We start from the raw sequence: 21,838 nt of genomic DNA on the forward strand, positions 1-21,838 counted from the left end.
AATTTATATATTATATTTTTATTTACATTTATTTTCATGATTTTTTTTTCGTTTTGAAATATTATTTGAATTTAAAATAAATTGTAATTTTAATAGATGTAGACTTAAAACCACAGTCTATTAACATTTACAATTCATTTTTAAAACTAAAAACGTTTCTGATTTCATTTTTCTTAAAATTTTATCACAATGTTGCTTAACATCATCATATAAAATTGTAAACTTGGAGTATAATTCCAAAAACACGCACAAAGACAACTTCCACAAATCAATCAGAGGCAGACAATTATCCTAATTGCTTTAACACCCACATGGCTCTACTTTTCCCTCAAAAAAATTGCAAAAATACCAATCAGTAATTGAAGCCAGACAAAGTTCACTTTCATACAACTCAAAAGTTGGCTCTGAAAAGCATATGGCACATTTCTACTACATTGGCCTTATCAAACTTTGCCTCTGAGCTTAAATGGTCCTTGCTGGTACACACCTAAAATTTCAAGTGTTGGACGTGTGTAAAAGTGTTGGATCTAACTTGAACTTTACTAACGGAAAGAAAGAATTTCTCACTTTCTAGACCTTGAAACCACTTTCTACTAGGTGCAAATTGAGTACAATCTTAATAATGCAAAGCTTTACAGATGACCACCATCTCCAAAGAGAATGCAGTAGGGTCCATGGATTTGAAGTTGTGGCAGGGGAATGTGTAGAGGGCTTGCAGCAGAATGTGCAGCTGAACAAGACATTTGCCAGTGTTGGCAAAAACTAGTCTAGAGAAAACCTTTCGGATTCCGATCGTTGGTAACCACGATGCCATGTGTGTGTCGCAGCATCACAAGACTGGGCAGGAAAGACTACGCCAGTGCAAGGATCTGTACACTGATGCATGAGAGTGAGGCTCTTGAATAGAGCAAGACGAGATAATCTTTGGCACTGCTGTGGTTGCGCGGCTCACCGAGAGTACACTCAACACTAAAAAAGAGTGTTCCCTGTGGATACACCACAATATCCCTCAAAGTGAAGAGTTGGTTATGCCATCCGTTCGAAACTTCTTCAACCCGTGCTTCTTATACTATTGACTGGGCTCTATGCTGAATGTCGCATTTAGTCACGATTGTGAAGAGAGACTTGGAGGACATGATTGTTCCTCGCATCTGAATTGTTTTTGTTCTTTTCAGACATCACGTAACAGCTGGCGATGAGTTAACAATAGGAGTGTACGTAAAATACATCAAGTTCATATTCAAGTTCATGCAAATACCAAAAGGTATGTAATATGTACTGGAACTACACTGAACTAATATCGAAGAACTTAGCTCGTAAAACCAATTCGTATAGACGAATTAGTGGCAAGGGCCTCCATTCTGCCGCCGCTGACACTTACGGTGTCGATGTGGTTACCAAGACGAAGGCTCTGTCGGAGAGGAAATGACAAATTGCACTCGCTTAGAGCAAGTCCCATGCTCATGAGATGATGGAATCAGAGTGATGCTTTTTCTTCAGTCTCGGTTTCATGCTCCTTGGAAACTTCAGTATCATTCTCGACTCCATCCTCAACTGCATCCTTCTCATCACGCTCGGTTGTAAACTTTACTTCAGTCTCAGATTTGGGATCCTTCTCTTCTTCAACACTGTGTTCTGTAGCTCCACCTTCGGCACGGAAAAGCTCCTCTCTGTCCTCAGATTGATGCTTGGCATCATCCTTAATGTGATCCTTCTCTTCATCCCCAGTGTTACTTCTATCCTCACCAGTGGAACTTATCTCTTCAACATCAATGTGAAGCTTTCCAGCATCATCTGTCTCAAGCTTCACTCCATCTTCAGCATTGGAATGCTTCTCGTCTTCCTTGACCTCAGAATGCTTCTCAGCATCTTCGGCGTAAGAATGCTTCTCTTCTTCCTTAATCATGGAATGCTTTTCACCATCTTCGACTAAGTGCTGATCTGCGTCCCCTGTTTCATGCTCCTCAGCGTCCTCAGTTTTAGGTTTCTCTACATCCTCCACCTTCGAATGCGTTTCTACATCCTCGACCTGAGACTGTTCATCATCAGTGTGATGCTTTTCCGCAACCTCAGCATTGGGCCGCCTCTGTTCATCCTCAGCTAAAGTCTTCCCAGCATCATTAACTGTGGAATGCTTCTCTCCATCCTCGGTTACTTGCTTCCCAGCATCCTCACCGTTGAGTAATGGAATCCCCTCCAGCTCAGTCGTACTTTCCAAACCATTGTCGACATTGTCCGAGCCTTTGAGTTGATCCTCAACTGTGTGCGTGGTCTTGGACGACACTGTCTCGCCATTTTCAACAACCTGCTCCACGACTGTCACGGACAGATCACCAGCGTTAAGAGAACTTTGGATGTCTTTCTGTTCCTTCCCCACCTCATTGAAGAGTTCCTCCGGACTTGGAAGTGCTGCAACACCCTGCGTCGGCGGTTGTGGTGGACTGTTCATGACTGCTTCCAGCGACTTTACATCTTCGTCTTTCACTACAGTAGTGGGCTCAGAGCTGTCAAGGGTGGTTGACTTGTCATCGCTCTCCACCACTGCCTGCATTGGTGGCGAACTTTTGGATGCATCATTTCCATTCAATGGTGCTTCCAGAGACTTCAGCTGTTCTCCATTACTTTTCTCAGATTTTCCTCCCTTAAGAACTGAGATAATCTTACTCACTAAACTTAAACCGACCACAGTAGCCACTCCAATGACCACTCCTCGCTGAGTACTAAGCCCCTGTTTCCTCCCGCTGCCAAGTCTCCGCTCAGTCTCCATCGCACTTCAACAAAAATGGGAGATCCTCTCTGAGATAAATTACCAGCGGACCTTCCAGGGCAGCCTGACCCACAGGATAGTTGAGTGTGAGATTCGAAGCCTGACGGAGAGGTGATAAAATTATTTCGCGGAGAGTTTCCTTAAGTTTCGGATATCAGAGCCGCACCATTCTGCACAGGACAACAATTCAATTAAAGCCTCGTTCGATAACCTAAACCTCGCTACCTTCATCACCTAAAAATGCTTACGAAGACGAAAGTCCCAAGGCACATTCACAAATTCCCCGCTCCTCTTACCGCACAAACCTCCAGTCCAGTGCAGAGAAGAAAGCCAAACCAAAATGCGCACATACAAAAACGCAGCGCCATCAATGAGGCGAACACATTTGGAGCGACACCGCAACCACAAAGTTTCAAAAAACCACATGAGATTCCTAAACCCAGCACAGGGAACTTACAATCTAACCACACGGAGCTAGTGACGACAATGCCCTTCCACAACGGACTCTCTCAGCCCACACGGTGCGGCACAATGGCCACACAATAATCCTCAGGAGAGAAATCATCACAATCCAGCAGCAAACGTACCTGAGGGGGCGGGGGACTGCGCACAAAGGACTAGGCACAGCGCTCAAGCTCTCCTCAACACGGGATCCATGGAGAGGGGAGAACTGCATAGCAACGAAACCCACAAAGCGATCGATCAATCCATCGACATAGAATGGCAAAGTCAGTGAGTCGCGTGCACAATCTTCGTGTGGCGTCTCATCCACAGAGGTGGAGAGGATACCGGTACTTTGTTGTTTTTTATTTTGTTGTTTTTTGTTTTGTTTTGTTGCTGAGAGATTGGGTTCCAAGGGGATAAGGTGCCCTTCCCTTCCGTAAACGCCAATGCTTCTTCGAGATTCTGTGAGCCCCATCAAATTCCTCTCTTTCGCCTCCTCCTCGTGGATTTTTGGGTTGCGCGTGAGTCTCCGCCGCGGGGGCGTCCCCAGCCTCTCATCGCCCCCTTCGATGCCTGCCACCCTGGCATCCGTGACGTGGCGTATCGTGTGGATTGCTCGTACGCCACGTGGATTATCATCGTACGGTTTAGGGGACTGACACGCGGCGGAAATCGGTCCCAAGGTTCTGGTTTTAGGGTTTGGGGTGTGGATTTTGGGTATTCGAATGGATAAATATCTGGGCATATTTTAGGGGTTTAGGGATTCTTTTTTTGTCTTGCTACTGCGGGGGAGGGGGAGAGTTCTATTCACACCTGACCCATTTTTATAAAATCAATTCAGTATGCTGGAATTGATTTTTGAAGGACTTATTCATTTTGTAAACTTGAAGTGAAATCACGGTGACGATTGCGACACGGCCTTGGGATTCCAACTGCCTATTGAAAAACAAGTAAACTTTTGGTTGTGTTTTACAAGACGATATTTCATATTTTCATATTTAAGATTTTATAGACCGCATTTGAATTTTATTGGACGACAAGAAATGATTGGGATTTGAGTGGTTTGAAAGTGGAAAACCTCTAAAGACTAGAATCTGTAGTACGGATTATTGTGACTACGAATATTCCCTTTTCACACAAGCATAAAAATATTTTATTGATTTGTTTATTTAATTTTGGATAACAATTGAAAATAATCAAAACTACAGACTTCAATTGTATTCTTTGTTTACAGAACAAAATTTAATTTAAGTTAAAGTGGACCTTTTAATGTCATAAATAAATATCCAAAATTTATGTATGCATGTTTATAATCATATTCTATTTTTTAAAAAACCATATTTTATTATACTATATTATGATTGTATATATATATTTAAATATTTATTTATATATTCATAATTATAATTTATTTCCATTCAACTACAAATAACATTTATTTTATTTTTTATTTATTCTTCATACTACATTTAAAAGACAACTCATTATTTCATTAAAACTTAATTTAAATTTATTTCAATTTGTTGGTCTTTTTATAATAAAAGATAAAAAAATTAAGATTATAATACTAAATCATATATTTTTTTATTTTTTTATTCTTATAAAACATTAGATTCTTTCATTTATTTTGAAATACTAACAATATAATGTATATAAATGCATGTATATATATATATATATATATATATATATATATTTATTTATTTATTTTAATAGAAAGATTACAACACCAACTTTTTTTGGGTTTGAATACTACTTAACTTTTATTGAAAACTTCTCTATATATGCAATTCTTTGTCTTTTCCAAAGAAAGAGTGAATGCCTCTAATTTTTTAAGATTTTTTTCATATTTAGATTAAAGTTTAGATAAGATACAAGTTTTGCATCTTCTAATTTGATTATAGAAGAAAGTACCTCTCTTCTAAATTCAATCAATATCTTGCTACTAATGATATTTAATAGCAACTCACCATTGCCTATACTTTGTAGCAAAGTGGTATAGCAAAACATAAAAACTAAACACTCTTCAATGCAATATGGTGTATGCTCCACAAAGCCAAATGAACAAAACCATATTGTAGTGAGGCAGTCACTTGTGTTAAGTACCTTTAGAATCAAAGTCCTACAAAAGCATTTCATTGCAAGAAAAATCAATTCAAACTTTGGTATTATAAAAAAATCTCATATCTTTCACTAACAAGTTTTTTGAAGTAAATGCTTCACTAAGTTCTTGGATGTTATTTGAGTAAAATTTGATAATAAATCTTGTGAATGCATCCTTTTTTGATTATAAATTCTAAAATATTAGTAACAAAATGGATGTTTCTTATAATGTCATGTTTTAGGAAGAACTTATCTATTGTTTTTTTCTTGCTTCTATTGCAAACTTTTAGTCAAACCAATGTTTTTACCAATCAAGTGGCTCTTCACTATCTATTACAATTACTTCAACTTCTGCTTTATATAGTCCACAATTCCACCATCATAACTACTAGGTTCTATATTTTGTAACAAATCATAATTCTATTGTCACATCAACATGTAATTTTACTTCCATAATAATTGCAACTCCATTGTTCTTGCAATCCATGCCCTCTTCTACTTTCAATCAATTGGAGATTGTCCTTCCACTTACAACTACAATTCTTTCAACAATAGCTTTATTTACGCTTATTTTTTATATAAAAAATCCCTCTCGACCTCAAGGCTTGCTAGCAAGTCTATGCAACCTTCCAGCCTTCTCTTCACAACCTCACTTTCTTATGAAGGGTCCTTGTATAGCCAATTCTTTACTTCACTTTAGTTAGTTATTCAATCCATATTTAAGGTTGGATGTGATGCCACATATTTGCCAACATGACTAACTTTCTTGCACATCTTAGCAATCAGCTTCAATTAGTGTTAATACTAAGGACTTTCTTCCATTATTGATTCCACCATCAATACTACTCCAATAGTCCTTTTGTACTACAAAGGATGTGCTTCTTTTTTGTGATTTTGCAAAAAACTATGATATTGCCTTGTTTTAACTTTGTAATGCCATTTCAAGTTTTCTAGCTCCGAACGGGCTTTGTTCATCATAATTGAAGTCTCTCTAAAATCCACAATCTATATCCAAGTAGCAAACTCTCTATATACTTTCTAATGGCAATAAGCTATAGTAGATGAATCCAACTTATATGTGGCCAATAGTACCTAAATTTTCACAAAATTACAATATATCTGCCAACTTATAACTTATAAATGGATTTTAAAAATCAAACTAAAAAGCTTTGCCTAATTAAAATGATTCAAATCAAGATTGATTGCTTGCAAATTCAAGTGGATTTTTGACCTAGATTACAAAAAAAAATAATCTTATTGATTGTTAGCATTTAATCTATTTGATTGTTTCTTGCTATGGTTGTTGAGCTAAATTTACATGTCCATTAAATGGACAATAAGACAATCTTTTTAAATAATTTACTTCAAGATGAGATTTACATAAAGATTCCAAAAGGCGTCACCCTTCCATATCTTAACTTAGTCTATCAACTTCAAAATACTATTTATGACCTCAAACAATCTATCTACAAGTGGTTCAAAGTTATTACTTTATTTCTCACCACTCTTTGATTTATAAATTCAACAACAAATGGCATTGTCTATTACTTTAATTACAACCAAAAATTCTATACTCAAGTTATATATGAATGATATCCCAATTGCAAGTAGCAATTTTCTTCTATTTCAAACTATTAAATACCAACTCTAATCTTTGTTCTTACTATCTGATTTGGATAAAGTACACTACATCTTAAGCCTCTAAGTCACTCACAATCTCTATGTCATGGACATACATTGGAAGATTCTTCGAATATTCTTTTAGAATATTCTCTAAAGATTCTCTAAAGATTCCTTTAGAAGGTTCTAGAAGATTCTTAGAATATTCCCTAAAGATTCTCTTAGAAGGTTCTAGAATATTCTTAGAAGGTTCTAAAATATTCTGATAGATTCTAGGAAGTTGCTCGAGAAGTTTCATAATTAGTAGAAGTTGTTGGAGAAGCGTCCTAGTTAGCGGAAGTAGCTCGAGAAGCTTCCTATTCAGTAGTATATATAGGAGTCGAGGCTGAAGGGTTCTTCAGTCTCGACAACACATCTCTTGGAGTTCTAGCTCACCTTTCTGGTGTTGTTCTTGTACTCATCTGTTTAATCTAGTTCTGCCACTTCTTCTTGAACTTCTTGTTAGATTTCAAGTCTGTATTTTGTGTCCGTGACAGTTTGTCGAGACTGCATTTTCACTGGTATCAGAGCTAGTTCCTTCTTGTTAGAGAGTGGATTACCCCTCTTCTTGAAGGTGTGCTAGTGTTTTAGAGGTTGCGGATTACCCTCCTCTAAACTGATATCTCTTCTTTCTCAATATTGGAGCCTTATTCTTCTTGGAGAGAGTGGATTACCCCTCATCTTGGAGTCTTAAGGCGTTTTAGAGGTTGCGGAGTACTCTCCTCTGAACCAATATTGTCCTCTTGTCAAAACTCTTTTTTCTTCTTTCTGAAGGTTAGCCGAAGGTTAAGACGTTAAAATGGCTGAAAGTTTGGAATCCAAACTAGACGCCATCATAAATGCTCTTACCTTGTTGTCACATAGGACAACAGAGATCGAAGGAGTCATGGTAGGACTCCATAATAATGGAGCATCTGGGATAGCGCCATCTAAAGCATATCAGCCTCAAACTTCTGCGCCAGAAGAAGCAGTTCTACCTTCAGTTCAACAAGATCGAGTAGTCCTACAACGAAAGGAGCCTCGAGTTAGTCTTCCGGATAAGTTTGATGGAACTCGTTCCAAGTTTCGAGGTTTTGTCAACCAAATCAGGTTGATAACAATTTTACAGCCCGAACGTTATCCGACGGAGGAAGCGCGTGTTGGGCTTGTTGGAACCTTGCTTACAGCACAAGCTCTGTCTTGGTTTACTCCCTTGTTCGAGAAGCGATCGCCAATCCTGAGCAACTTTGAAACGTTCTTGGAGGCGTTTGCAGAAGCATTTGGCGAGCATGATAAAGTTCGATGGGCTACAACAAAGATCCGATCGCTACGACAAGGAATACGCTCTGCATCAGTCTATGCCTCGGATTTCAGACAATTGGCAAGTGACATTAATTGGGGTGAAGAGGCGTTGGTGAGTCAGTTTTATTGGGGCTTCAAGGATGATGTGAAGGACTTGCTGTTATCTCTTCCTGATCCTCAAACGCTCAACGAAGCTATTAGCCAAGCTGTAAAGTGTGACAACCGCCTATTCCAACGTCGCCAAGACCAACGTCCAAGACACCAAATGACTCGTTACGACGTGACTATGTCTGCAAATAGCTTAAACTCACATTCGGAGGCAACAGACATGCAAATCGACACGGCGCGTGTCCGATCTCTTACTCCAACAGAGAAGAAACGGCGTATGAAGGAAGGGTTATGTTTGTACTGTGGAGAAGAAGGTTACAAGGTTGGAAATTGCCCAAAGAAGCAAAATTGGCACCCTGTCAAGACTAGAAGTGCGATGATTTCGGAAAACGACGACGCCTAGCCACAGTAGGAACCGTGCGGCTAGACAATCTAATATCACGACAACAATCAGGTTCCTCCTTCTCTGTCCAACCTGCCCGTTGCTTTACAATTCCTTTGTTTTTAGGCCCTCAAAAACAAAAAACTTTAGCTTTATTGGATTCGGGGGCATCTACTTGTTTTTTAGATGAAGAGTTTGCTAAACGCCACAAGATCCGTTTAGTACAGAAGTCCAAACCTGTTCACGTAGAGGTGATAGATGGACGACCCTTATTGTCAGGCAACGTTACCCACGAATCAGAACCTATAGAAGTGGTGTTTAAGGACCATAGTAGTCACGTTGTTTTTAATATTATTAGAACCCCATCAAGCCCTGTTATCCTTGGTCTTTCTTGGTTAGAAGATCATAATCCGTCCATTGATTGGAGGCTACGAAGGATAACATTTCCTGAAAAAAATAATAATAAACCTGTTGGTAGAACCTACATGAAGAAATCCATGTTTATTGGAGCGAGAGCGTTCCTAAGATCGTCCAAGGAAGGTGCACCATTTGTCATTTATGCAGCTCCAACTAGCGGCGAGAATATCTCAACATCGAATATACCAGAGCAATATAGGGATTTTGAAGACGTGTTTCAGAAGAAGAACGCCGATATACTGCCGGAACATCGACCATATGATTGCGCCATAGACTTGGAGGAAGGAGCGCAACCACCTTTTGGTCCAATATACAACCTATCGCAGACGGAGTTGGCAGAATTGCGGAAGTACATCGATGAGAATCTAGCCAAGAATTTTATTCGACATTCAAAGTCGCCAGCTGGAGCACCAATCCTATTCGTGAAGAAAAAGGATGGCTCACTGTGGATGTGCGTGGACTACCGAGGACTCAACAAGGTGACCAAGAAAAATCGCTATCCCTTATCTTTGATCTCTGGCCTCCTAGATCAACTTGGACGTGCAAGGATTTTTACAAAGATTGATTTAAGAGGAGCCTACAACCTTGTGCGAATCAAAGAAGGAGATGAATGGAAGACAGCCTTTCGTACAAGGTATGGCCATTTTGAGTACAATGTCATGCCTTTTGGTCTTACCAATGCTCCAGCGGTCTTTCAACATATGATGAATGACATCTTTCGGGAGTACCTCGATGACTTTGTTGTCATCTATCTGGATGATATTTTGATATTTTCCAAGAATGAAGAAGAACATGAGAAGCACGTTTGTTTGGTTCTTGAAAAACTACGCGAACAAGGACTCTACGCCAAGTTGGAGAAGTGTCAATTTCACCAGAATGTGTCAAGGACAAGAACTCGATGAAAGCTAAAGAGTAAGTGAGACTTTTCTCAAAGAAATAGGACAAAATAGAAATATGTATATTAAGAAAGAAACTGGAATGGCTATTGCCAAAATACAAGAAAACTAGAGACCCTTGAAACTAGACTAGAAGCTAGAAAGGAGTTGAGAAGAGTGAAGAGGGCTTCACTCTTGCCTCTATATATACTATCTAACTAGAAGCCACGTGGCGATGTTCTATAAGACCTCCAATATATGTTGACTTTCTAGGCCACATGCCTTTGCTTGCAAGGCAAGTTTTCTATGGATGGACCACATAGTTATCTTGTTCTTTAAGCTTCCAACATGTGTGGCACATGGCTAACTTATTGACCAAGTTTCTAGCCTAAAAGTCAACTATAGACTCCTATAAAGTCAAAGCAGCGTCTATGAAGCTTCTAAGAAGCTTCTCTAGAAGATATTACATAATTAACCTACTTTTATCTACTTTTACATACTTTGATGTATTCATATAGGTAATTATATGTATGTCCGTGACATTACCTCCCCTTCTAGGGACGAGTTCCACGAGGAGCGGTGATTATATATTGAGAAAATCTAATATGCGGCGAATTGTATTTGCTACATACTCTGATCTTTGTTCTCTTCGAAGATAGTTGATGGGTCCTCTTAGCCATCGATAGTGTCCCATTCCAGGGCGAGAAGACCACCCTGTTATTTGATCACTGTTGAGGCCTTCATAACTTCCTTCAAATAATACATTTGAAACACCATCAGGAGTCGTTCCTATCTCCAATAATATCACCAAACATCGAGAATCTCTTCCAAGGTCGTGATACCAAACGCGTTGTATCTCACCATCTATTCGAGGAAGAACATGTCGTTCTTGAGGGTCTTCATCTCGGTTGCGTCGTCTTGAAGGTTGTGACAATCGCAATGTCTCATCCGGTAAGTCAGCAAACGAAGGTTCTTGAGTTGAATCCGCTGGTTGTTGGCTCTCCATCTAATTAGCGTCACAAAATGCAAAGAAGTTACAAACAAGGATAGGAAATTGAATGTTATCTTGCCTCAATCTTGTCTCTTTTATAAGAGAGATTTTCATCTTGGTCTCGATGGATGTCGTTGATGAAAAACTTTGACTTTAGCTGATGCATTTGCTAGATTCCTGGATGGCTCCCATGTGCGCTCACTAATATCATATCCGCGCCAATGAACAAGATATTCCAGCTTATTTCGGCGCCACCTTGAGTCTAATATCTCTTCCACCTCAAATTCTTCATTATTATCTACTTCTATAGGAGGCGGTGGCATTTGTCTTCTTCCTTGTATATCCACTGTCTTATATGGTTCAAGAAGAGATACGTGGAATATAGGATGGATCTTCATTGACTCCGGTAGATGTAACCAATATGCAACTGGGTTGATCTGTTCAGAAACAGAAAAGGGGCCAAGCCTACGATAGTCCAACTTGTCACAAGGTCGAGTAGTCTTGATATTGCGACGAAGTAGCCATACCTTATCACCCACGTTGATTTGTGGTTGCTCCTTACGATATAGATCTGCGTTTATCTTTTGTCGTTCTTGAGCTTCCTTCAATTGTGTCTTCATTATTGCATGTAACTCTGACAACCGATTTGCCATATCTTCTGCTGCAGGATTATCAACTTTTGAAAAATCAAAAGTATCAAGTCGTGGATGATAGCCATAATTGGCAAAGAAAGGTGTTTGTTGCATGGAAGAATGTACCGTATTATTATAAGCAAACTCTGCCAATGGCAGAAGGGTTGTCCAATCATCTTGTTGGTAGTTGATAGTACACCTTAAATATTGCTCCAAGACTTGGTTTACGCGCTCTGTTTGTCCATCAGTTTGAGGATGGAAAGCTGAAGATAGCTTTATGTCCACTTTTAAAATCTTGAAAAGGGTCCTCCAAAATCTTGACACAAATTGAGTTCCCCTATCCGATATGATATCTTTAGGTAATCCATGATAGCGATAGATATTATCAATGAAAAGCTTAGCTGTTTCTTCACCTGTGATAGATTTTGTACATGGCACAAAATGTGCCATCTTGGTGAAACGATCTACTATCACAAATATAGAATCATAAGATCTTGAGCTTGGAAGATCTGTGATGAAATCCATAGAAACAGAAGACCATGGTTGTTCTGGTATAGGTAATGGCTGAAGAAGTCCGTAAGGTCGATGACGAGGAATTTTTGATCTTGAACAAATATCACATGATTGTACAAAGTCTTTGACTGACTTCCACATTTGTGGCCACCAAAAATCTCTTGATGTGAGTTCCAAAGTCTTATTATATCCAAAATGCCCTGCTGCTGGAAAGTCATGACGTGCTTGAAGAACACGTAAACGTGCTTCTCCTTCTGGAACATATAGGCGTCCTTCAAAATATAATAGATTATTCTTGAACTCAAACTTAGAAGGATCATGAGACTTGGAAGAATTATTCTCGATATCATAAACAAGAGGGTCTGAGGACATACTGGACTGGATTTGCTTGAGAAAAGTTGAATCAACAGTCAATGTTGATTTCATTGCTCGGAGATGAAATTGCTCCGGTTTCAAGAGGACCGTTCTTTGTTGCTCAAAAGCTGCATCTCCTTCTTTTGGTGCAAAATAAGAACGTCTAGATAGGGGATCAGACAAACCTTGTTGTTTTCCTGGCCGATAAGTGATAATGAACTCGAATCTTGACAAAGACATACTCCAACGAGCTTGACGACGATTCAAAACGCGTGCTGACATGAAATACTCGAGGTTCTTGTGATCTGTATACACAGTGACTGGACTAGAAGCGCCTTCTAGATAATGACGCCATTCTTGAAAGGAATCCACGATCGCAAGAAGTTCTTTATCGTGGATCTCATAATTGATCTCGGCTGCTGAGAATTTTCTTGAATGAAAAGCTATCGGATGGAGTTTGTCATCTGTTCCCATTTGTGATAAAATTGCACCCAAGGCAAAATCTGATGCATCTGTTTCCATAAAAAATGCCTTGGAAAAGTCAACACGATATAAGACTGGTGCAGAGACAAACGATGTCTTCAAGGCTTCAAATGCTGCTTCCGCTTCTTGATTCCATTGAAATTTATCTTTACTAGTCAAGCGTGTAAGTGGAGCTGCAACTCGTGAGAAGTCTTTGATGAAGATCCGATAGTAATTGGCAAATCCCAAGAAACATTGGACATCTCTTACAGTTTTTGGAATCTTCCAATCCATGATTGTTTGGACTTTCTTAGAATCCATCATAAGACCATCATTTGAAATGATGTATCCTAAAAAGTCAACTTGAGTAGTGTGAAATACACACTTTTCTATCTTGGCGTACAATCCTGCATCTCTAAGTTTTTGTAATACTTGACGAACATGTATTTCATGTTCTTCAACATTCTTAGAATAAATCAGGATATCGTCTAGGTAGCAGACGACAAAATTGTCTAAGAATTCACGAAATACATCATTCATGAGATGTTGAAAAGCAGCTGGTGCATTCGTGAGTCCAAAAGGCATGACATTGTATTCAAAGTGTCCGTACCTGGTTCGAAACGCAGTCTTCCATTCATCTCCTTCTTTGATCCGTACTAGATTATATGCTCCTCTTAGATCTATTTTTGTATAGATCTTAGCTTGATTTAACTGGTCAAGGAGTCCTGATATCAAAGGTAATGGATACCTGTTCTTGATTGTGATCTTGTTGAGTCCTCGATAGTCAACACACATTCGTAAAGATCCATCTTTTTTCTTTACGAATAAAATTGGAGCTCCTGCTGGAGATTTTGAATGGCGTATGAAATTCTTCGCTACATTCTCGTCAATATATGTCTTGAGTTCAGCCAACTCATCTTGCGATAAACTGTAAATTGGTCCAAATGGTGGCTGAGTTCCTTCCTTGAGATCGATTGAACAATCGTATGGGCGATGCTCAGGAAGAATATCTGCATTCTTTTTCTCAAAAACGTCTTGATAATCCTGATATTGACTTGGAATGCCACTTGAAGTCTTTACGCTTTCAGAAATAGGTGCAGCATAAATAGCAAAAGTTGATCCTTCTTTTGCTGCGTGTATAAATGCTTTTGCACCTATAAGTGCGGGTTTTACTATACTAGACTCATGGTTTTTTACTTGATTAATAGAATTGTTACTAATGCTCCGAGGAAAATCAAGTTTACGAGAAATCCAATCTATTTGAGGATTATACTTTTCTAACCATGATAAGCCTAAAATTACTGGATTAGAGGGAGATCTAATTATATTAAAAATTACGCAACTACTATGACCATTTATTACTACATCTACAGGAAGTGTTTCGTGAGTTACATCTCCAGAAGACAACGGGCGACCATCTATGACTTCTACGTGTACAGGTTTAGTTTTTTGTATTAATGATATTCTATGACATCTAGCAAATTCTTCATCTAAAAAATAAGCTGAGGCTCCTGAATCTAGCAAGGCAGAGGCTTTGTAATTATTAGGTCCTAAACACACATCTATTATAAAACAAGGAGATGGTTCTGAGGAGAGGATAGGACCTTCATTAGAAGTTGTACAAGATTCCAGCCGCATGGTCCCTATTGTAGCTGGACGTACTCGTTTTCCGACATACTGTCTTCTTTGACAGCCGTACTCCTCATTCTGTAGTTACGTCGCTTCTTTGGACAATGTTGAGCAGTGTGCTTAGGTTCTCCACAATATAAGCACAATCCTTCTTGTCGACGACGAGACTTTTCTTGCTCAGTAAGAGGTTTGAAACGTACCGCATCAATTTGCATATCCTCTACTTTTGAAGGTATGTGTTGAGGAGACGTCGGTGTTGCCATTGAATTGTAGTAACGTTGAGGCCTACTTGTGCGACTCTCGGATCGAAATTCAAAAAGTCGATTGTCGCACTTCACAGCAAAGTCAATTGCTTGACTCAATGTTTGAGGATCAGGTAAATTAAGCATCAATTTCTTTACCTCATATTGTAATCCGTAGAGAAATTGACTCACAAGTGCGGCATCATCCCACTTGATATCAGTTGCAAGTTGTCGAAATTGCGAAGCATATAATATTACTGATCGATTGCCTTGTCGCAAAATACGGATCTTTTTGGTTGCAACACGAATTGCATCATGTTTTCCAAACATGGATCGAAACTCCGCCAAAAAAGCCTCCAAATTATCCAATATTGGATCTCGTCGTTCAAGAAAAGATGAAAACCATGACAATGCTGAACCTGAAAGAAGTGTACCAATGAATCTAACTTGTGACCCTGGAGTTGGATAGCTCTGGGGTTGAAGTTCAATCACTAATTGGACCTGATTGATGAATCCTCGAAACTTGGATCTGGTACCATCAAACTTCTCGGGCAAGGCCACTCTCGGTTCTCTAACACTCGAAGGGTGTTCCATTCTGGGAGAAGGGACATGGTTTGGTGCAGATGTTGAAGCAGCCCCAATCATCTCTATATCTTCACTTCCTACCATTCTTGTTGCTCCTTGTGGTGGTAAATTGAGTTGATGCATCGCAAGCATTAACTCCCTCAATTGTTCTTGCATCTGTGCCATTGTACTCTTCATTTCAACAAGCTCTGCCATAGTAGCACTTAGAAAAGAGAAGATGTCTAATAACGCTCAAAACAAATAGAAGAGAGGAATTGATAACAAAGAAAATACTAAGAACAATATCAGTTTAAAAGAGGGTAATCCGCAACTTCTAATGCGCTTATGTCTTATCAAGAAAAAGGGGTAATCCACTCTTAATCAAGAAAAGACAAAGCTCTCATATTGTAAGTGGACTCTTGTCAATCTGTCAAGGACAAGAACTCGATGAAAGCTAAAGAGTAAGTGAGACTTTTCTCAAAGAAATAGGACAAAATAGAAATATGTATATTAAGAAAGAAACTGGAATGGCTATTGCCAAAATACAAGAAAACTAGAGACCCTTGAAACTAGACTAGAAGCAAGAAAGGAGTTGACAAGAGTGAAGAGGGCTTCACCCTTGCCTCTATATATACTATCTAACTAGAAGCCACGTGGCGATGTTCTATAAGACCTCCAATATATGTTGACTTTCTAGGCCACATGCCTTTGCTTGCAAGGCAAGTTTTCTATGGATGGACCACGTAGTTAGCTTGTTCTTTAAGCTTCCAACATGTGTGGCACATGGCTAACTTATTGACCAAGTTTCTAGCCTAAAAGTCAACTATAGACTCCTATAAAGTCAAAGCAGCGTCTATGAAGCTTCTAAGAAGCTTCTCTAGAAGATATTACATAATTAACCTACTTTTATCTACTTTTACATACTTTGATGTATTCATATAGGTAATTATGTGTATGTCCGTGACAGAATGAGATGGAATTTTTGGGCTTCATTGCGACTACAGAGGGCTTGAAGATGGATCCAAAAAAGGTAGAAGCAATTATATCTTGGGAAGTTCCGAAGACGGTTAGAGATGTTCAGTGTTTTCTTGGATTTGCTAACTTCTATCGGATCTTCATCAAGAATTATTCTCAAGTTGCTGCACCACTCACGCGTCTAACAAGCAAAGACAAGCTCGAATGGGGATCACAAGCAGCAAAAGCATTTCAAGATCTCAAGACGGCATTCACTACGGCTCCAATCTTGGTACACCCTGACTTTGCAAAGGCTTTCTATTTAGAGACCGATGCTTCAGATTTTGCTTTGGGAGCTGTGCTTTCACAGATGGGCTTAGACAAGAAGCTTCACCCAGTTGCGTTCTATTCACGGAAGTTCTCTGCTGTTGAGATCAACTACGAGATCCACGACAAAGAGCTGCTTGCTATAGTGGATGCCTTCCAAGAGTGGCGTCACTTCCTCGAAGGAGCTGCACATCCAGTGACTGTTTATACGGACCACAAGAATTTGGAGTACTTCATGACAGCTCGAATTTTGAATCGTCGTCAAGCTCGATGGAATATGTCTCTATCACGATTTGACTTTATTATCACCTACCGCCCTGGAAAACAGCAAGGATTATCTGACGCATTATCGAGGAGATCGTATCTTGCGCCAAAGGCTGGAGAAGCAGCGTTTGATCAACAATGTACAACATTGTTGAAACCAGAAAAATTCAGGATTTTTGCTACTGTTGCAACTATCGATGACGGCTTCCTCAGCGAGGTACGTACTGCGACCATTGAGGATTCTATAGCTCTTGACATCAAACAACGTGTCGATAATGACAAGTTTAAGGTGGAGGGAGATCTTCTGTATTTTGAGGAGCGGTTGTATATCCCGAAAGGACCAACTCGACTCCGAGTACTTCAATCTTGCCATGACTTTCCAACTGCGGGACATTTTGGATTCAACAAGACTTTGGAGCTCATTTCACGAGATTTTTGGTGGCCCCAAATGTGGAAGGATGTGAAGGAATTTGTCCTTTCTTGTGATGTTTGTTCAAGATCCAAGATCCCTCGACATCGTCCGTATGGACTTCTCCAGCCATTGCCTATTCCGCACCGACCATGGTCTTCAGTTTCTATGGACTTCATTACGGACCTACCGCCATCGAATTCATTTGACAGCATCTTTGTTGTGGTAGATCGATTTACCAAGATGGCGCATTTCGTGCCTTGCAAGAAAACATCGTCAAGTGAAGACACCGCAAGACTCTTTCTTAATAACATATATCGTTATCATGGCCTACCAGATGATATCGTGTCGGATCGAGGTACTCAGTTTGTATCCAAGTTTTGGAGGTCCCTCTTTGAGATATTGAAGGTGGATATTAAGCTCTCTTCGGCTTTTCATCCTCAAACTGACGGTCAAACGGAGCGGGTGAATCAAGTTTTGGAGCAATATTTACGATGCACCATCAACTATCAACAAGATGATTGGACTGCATATCTACCGCTTGCTGAGTTCGCATACAACAACACTCTTCATGCGTCAACTCAACAAACACCATTCTTCTCCAACTACGGATACCACCCCAAGCTCGATTTATTGAGTTCTTCAGCAAATAACAACCCAGCAGCTGAAGGATTTGTGAAGCAACTATCGGAGCTTCAAGCGACGTTGAAGCTTCAATTGCAATCTGCCCAAGAGAGTTACAAGGCATCTGCAGATAAATATCGAAATGAGGCGCCTACTTTTAAAGTTGGAAGTAAAGTATGGCTTCTTCGACGGAATATCAAGACCAAGCGGCCATGTGACAAATTGGACTATCGGAGATTAGGGCCATTTGTTATCGGGAAGCAGATCAATCCGGTGGCATATCGTCTGGAGTTACCAGCTACTATGAAGGTACATCCAGTCTTTCACGTGTCTTTGTTAGAACCTTATCGAGAGTCAGCTTTTCCCCAAAGAGTACAAAGTCCGCCACCAAGTATCGAAATTGAAAACCATGAGGAATACGAGGTGGAAAAGGTACTAGATTCACGGCGTAATAGAAGAAAATTGGAGTATTTAGTGCATTGGAGTGGATACGACATCAATGAACGAACGTGGGAGCGTGTCGAAAATCTTGCCAATGCGCCAAAAAAGGTACAAGAATTTCATCAACGATATCCTCATAAACCTAAGCCGATTCAACGATAGCTTCTTGCTGAAGCTTGCTCATCAAGTAGCATAAAAAGGGAGGAGGGCACCTCCAAAACCCATAGTTCGATAGTGTAGAACTTTGTTAGCAACTATAGTTTGCTCTCATCATTTTAGCCTTTAGACATGGATAGTCAAGATACTACACTTGTTATGTCATCTCAAGCGACTAGCTCACGAAGACGACCGCGAGATGAAGAACCGCCTGCACCACGACGACGTCGGAGGACACCGAGCAACAGATCGCTAGTAATTGTATTTGAGGTCGAGCCTGCCTACGACGGTCAGCCAGAAGGTGTGTTTGGAGGACAGTTTCACAATGAAGACACAGAAGTCCACGCTTGGTCAGAGGTTGAAGGTGTTGGTCACTACCGTTGGCTCCAAGGGCCGATGAATCATTTGCCTCGCGAACAACAATTGGAATTCATAGCGGATGTGATGCGACAGATTTTCATTTTCTTGCGTTGGTATTGACTGATAACAACATTGCTTCTCGGAGACCTCGAAGCTAGAAGAGGAGGTGATGTCATGGACATACATTGGAAGATTCTTCGAATATTCTTTTAGAATATTCTCTAAAGATTCTCTAAAGATTCCTTTAGAATGTTCTAGAAGATTCTTAGAATATTCCCTAACGATTCTCTTAGAAGGTTCTAGAATATTCTTAGAAGGTTCTAGAATATTCTAATAGATTCTAGGAAGTTGCTCGAGAAGTTTCCTAATTAGTAGAAGTTGTTGGAGAAGCGTCCTAGTTAGCGGAAGTAGCTCGAGAAGCTTCCTATTCAGTAGTATATATAGGAGTCGAGGCTGAAGGGTTCTTCAGTCTCGACAACACATCTCTTGGAGTTCTAGCTCACCTTTCTGGTGTTGTTCTTGTACTCATCTGTTTAATCTAGTTCTGCCACTTCTTCTTGAACTTCTTGTTAGATTTCAAGTCTGTATTTTGTGTCCGTGACACTCTATTATAATTGACTCTACATCATACAAATTATATATCTTTGATAGAATCATATTGAATTTGTTTTCTTCAAAGCTTGACATGTCTCTACTTCCATTGCTCTTAGCATACATTTCTTTATGACTGACTGCCTTTAAATTTCCTATGAAAGTAGAATTGTGTAATATTCTTGTATGCTAATTTGATTGGCTCTCTTAATTGGGCCAATATATGTACTTGCTCCAACATTGCATTTGTGATTAGCTTCTTAGTACAATACATGCACAATCTCAACTTAAAATATAGTCAAGCATGAAAACATATCTTTTAATACCTCCACAATTCCTTTGAGTACTACATTAAGTACTACCACACTACACTATCTTTATGCTATCTATAGAAATTTAGTAATGCCAATTAGATTAAGAATATCAATGAATGTTGCTCCATGTTGGGTTGTTATTTTTTCTTATTGTAAGATGTTCTAAGTTGAGGTTCTATCTACCAATAGTCCACAACTCTATTAAGTACAAAGTTAGAATACATACTTATAGCCACAATTGCCTTCAAAGCTATCTTGCTCCAACATCTTTCTATGATCTACATCAAATCAAAATCCTTGAACCAACAACTCTAATTCACTATAATAATCAATCAGTGCTTGATTTGGTTGATACTACCAAATTTTAATTTTAAATAAAACACATCACTATATGCTATTATTTCATTTGCCAACTCACCACCCTCAACATGATCCACTTGAATTATTGCCTCACCAACAAAATGTATGCCAAGATTTTCATCAATCTATTATCTAATCCAAAGCTAATCCAACACCTCTTGTTGCTCAGCTTGCTTGGAGGAGAAGTTGACCTATACCACAGCTTGATTATGAAGGTGTATTAGAAATTATAATTAATATTATATAACCAACTAATGATAAGTATAGAAAAACGTGGCAAATGTCACACCTTGTGAAGGAGTTGCTACCCTCCTAGGATATGGCTTTTTTTAACAAAATAAAGACTCTATCAAACACATTGTTTAAGAACTTATAAATATCCAAAAACCCTAATATTACTTAATTCTAAAGCAACTAAGTCATTCCAATAGAAATTACAACTCTAAGTTAGATGATTAGTTTTGGTCACTGCAAGTTGTTCAAATGCTGGCTCTACTTTCCATTTTAGCATATCAAGGAATTGGAATGGTTGAACCTCCAGCACTTGATGTTGATTCAGAGGTTTGAGTAGACATTTGCATGTTCGTTTGTTAACAGGATTTTAGGAAGGTCGTCCACCGACTTTGGAAGGTATCTTCTTTTCGAACTTAAGAATGTCGACACTATAATTTTGAACAATTGTCACCAGATCTTAAGAAACACAGCTTGTGCACTTATCTTTCCAAGTAATTACCACAGATAAATCATCCAGGGAGTGTTCTGGCTACTTAATGAATAGCATGAAGAAGTTTTGTTGTTTTCTAGTGTTTTCATTGTAGATGCATCTCTTACTGTGGGAAATTTTGAACAATGAATCAATTTTGTTATTGTAGAGTTGCAGGTGAGGTTTAGCGTCTTCTAGATTTCGATATGATAAACTCTTTCTCAGAAACTATCAACAACCTGATCTAGCATAAACAATTATATGGTGAATTATGGGGATAACAGCGGCATGGCTGTTATAGTCGGCTACTCCATAGAACATATACTAATCATACCACTCCCATGCGAATATTCAAATCATCAGCAATATCTGGATCTAGTAGTAATAAGGGTGGTAGATTCATGAAGTTCCTTGTCCATAACAAAACTATAAACTTCTACCTTAGAAGAAGCCTCCCGCTGCCTATTCATACCTTTTAAGAGAATCCGCAACATAGGTTCCTCACTGTTGGTGGATCAAAGCCCTCTTGCTTGTACGGGAAAGTCTAAGCAAGCTGCGTCGTTATGGAAAATCAAGCATGCAACTGCACTGGAAGAAACATGCATTCCTGTAAAGCTGTCCAGCGTCCCTTTGCAATATCAAGCTGATGAAATCATATCCACTCAGGCTTGAAGGATCAGTACTTGGAATGGAACCCCACCAACTTGAATCATAGGATACCTTCTACAACCCAAAGCTGCCTTCGCAAAAGTTCTGTTGGTTGAGGGTAGTTTCAGAATCAAGGCCCTATACCATGCAGTTGAAGCTGGCGTCGTAGCCGCACCTATTTGCTACCTGAGATGATGGAGTTTACAGTTAAGATTGTGTTTTTTGTTGTTGATGAGCTTCATTTCTTAGTGCGTCATCAGATTG

At 39.3% G+C, this 21,838-nt stretch overlaps 1 protein-coding gene across 2 annotated transcripts; it reads right to left on the reverse strand.

Annotated features, from left to right (window-relative positions):
- Nucleotides 1-1,215: 1,215 nt before the first annotated feature.
- LOC112296090 (uncharacterized) lies at nt 1,216-3,476 on the reverse strand. 2 transcript variants are annotated; one of them, XM_024548250.3, is made up of 2 exons: nt 3,355-3,476; nt 1,216-2,937 (listed from the first exon to the last, which is right to left on the reverse strand). In XM_024548250.3, exon 2 carries the CDS (start codon nt 2,765-2,767, stop codon nt 1,478-1,480), a length of 1,290 nt encoding a protein of 429 aa, XP_024404018.1. In that variant the 5' UTR covers nt 2,768-2,937; nt 3,355-3,476; the 3' UTR covers nt 1,216-1,477. The 2 variants fall into 2 exon arrangements, with proteins under 2 accessions (XP_024404018.1, XP_090101046.1); XM_090244920.1 differs by having other exon boundaries at nt 3,225-3,476.
- Nucleotides 3,477-21,838: the final 18,362 nt, after the last annotated feature.

This window comes from Physcomitrium patens, chromosome 19, assembly GCF_059467195.1.
Source record: "Physcomitrium patens ecotype Gransden chromosome 19, ASM5946719v1, whole genome shotgun sequence".
NCBI classification, from domain to species: Eukaryota; Viridiplantae; Streptophyta; class Bryopsida; order Funariales; family Funariaceae; genus Physcomitrium; species Physcomitrium patens.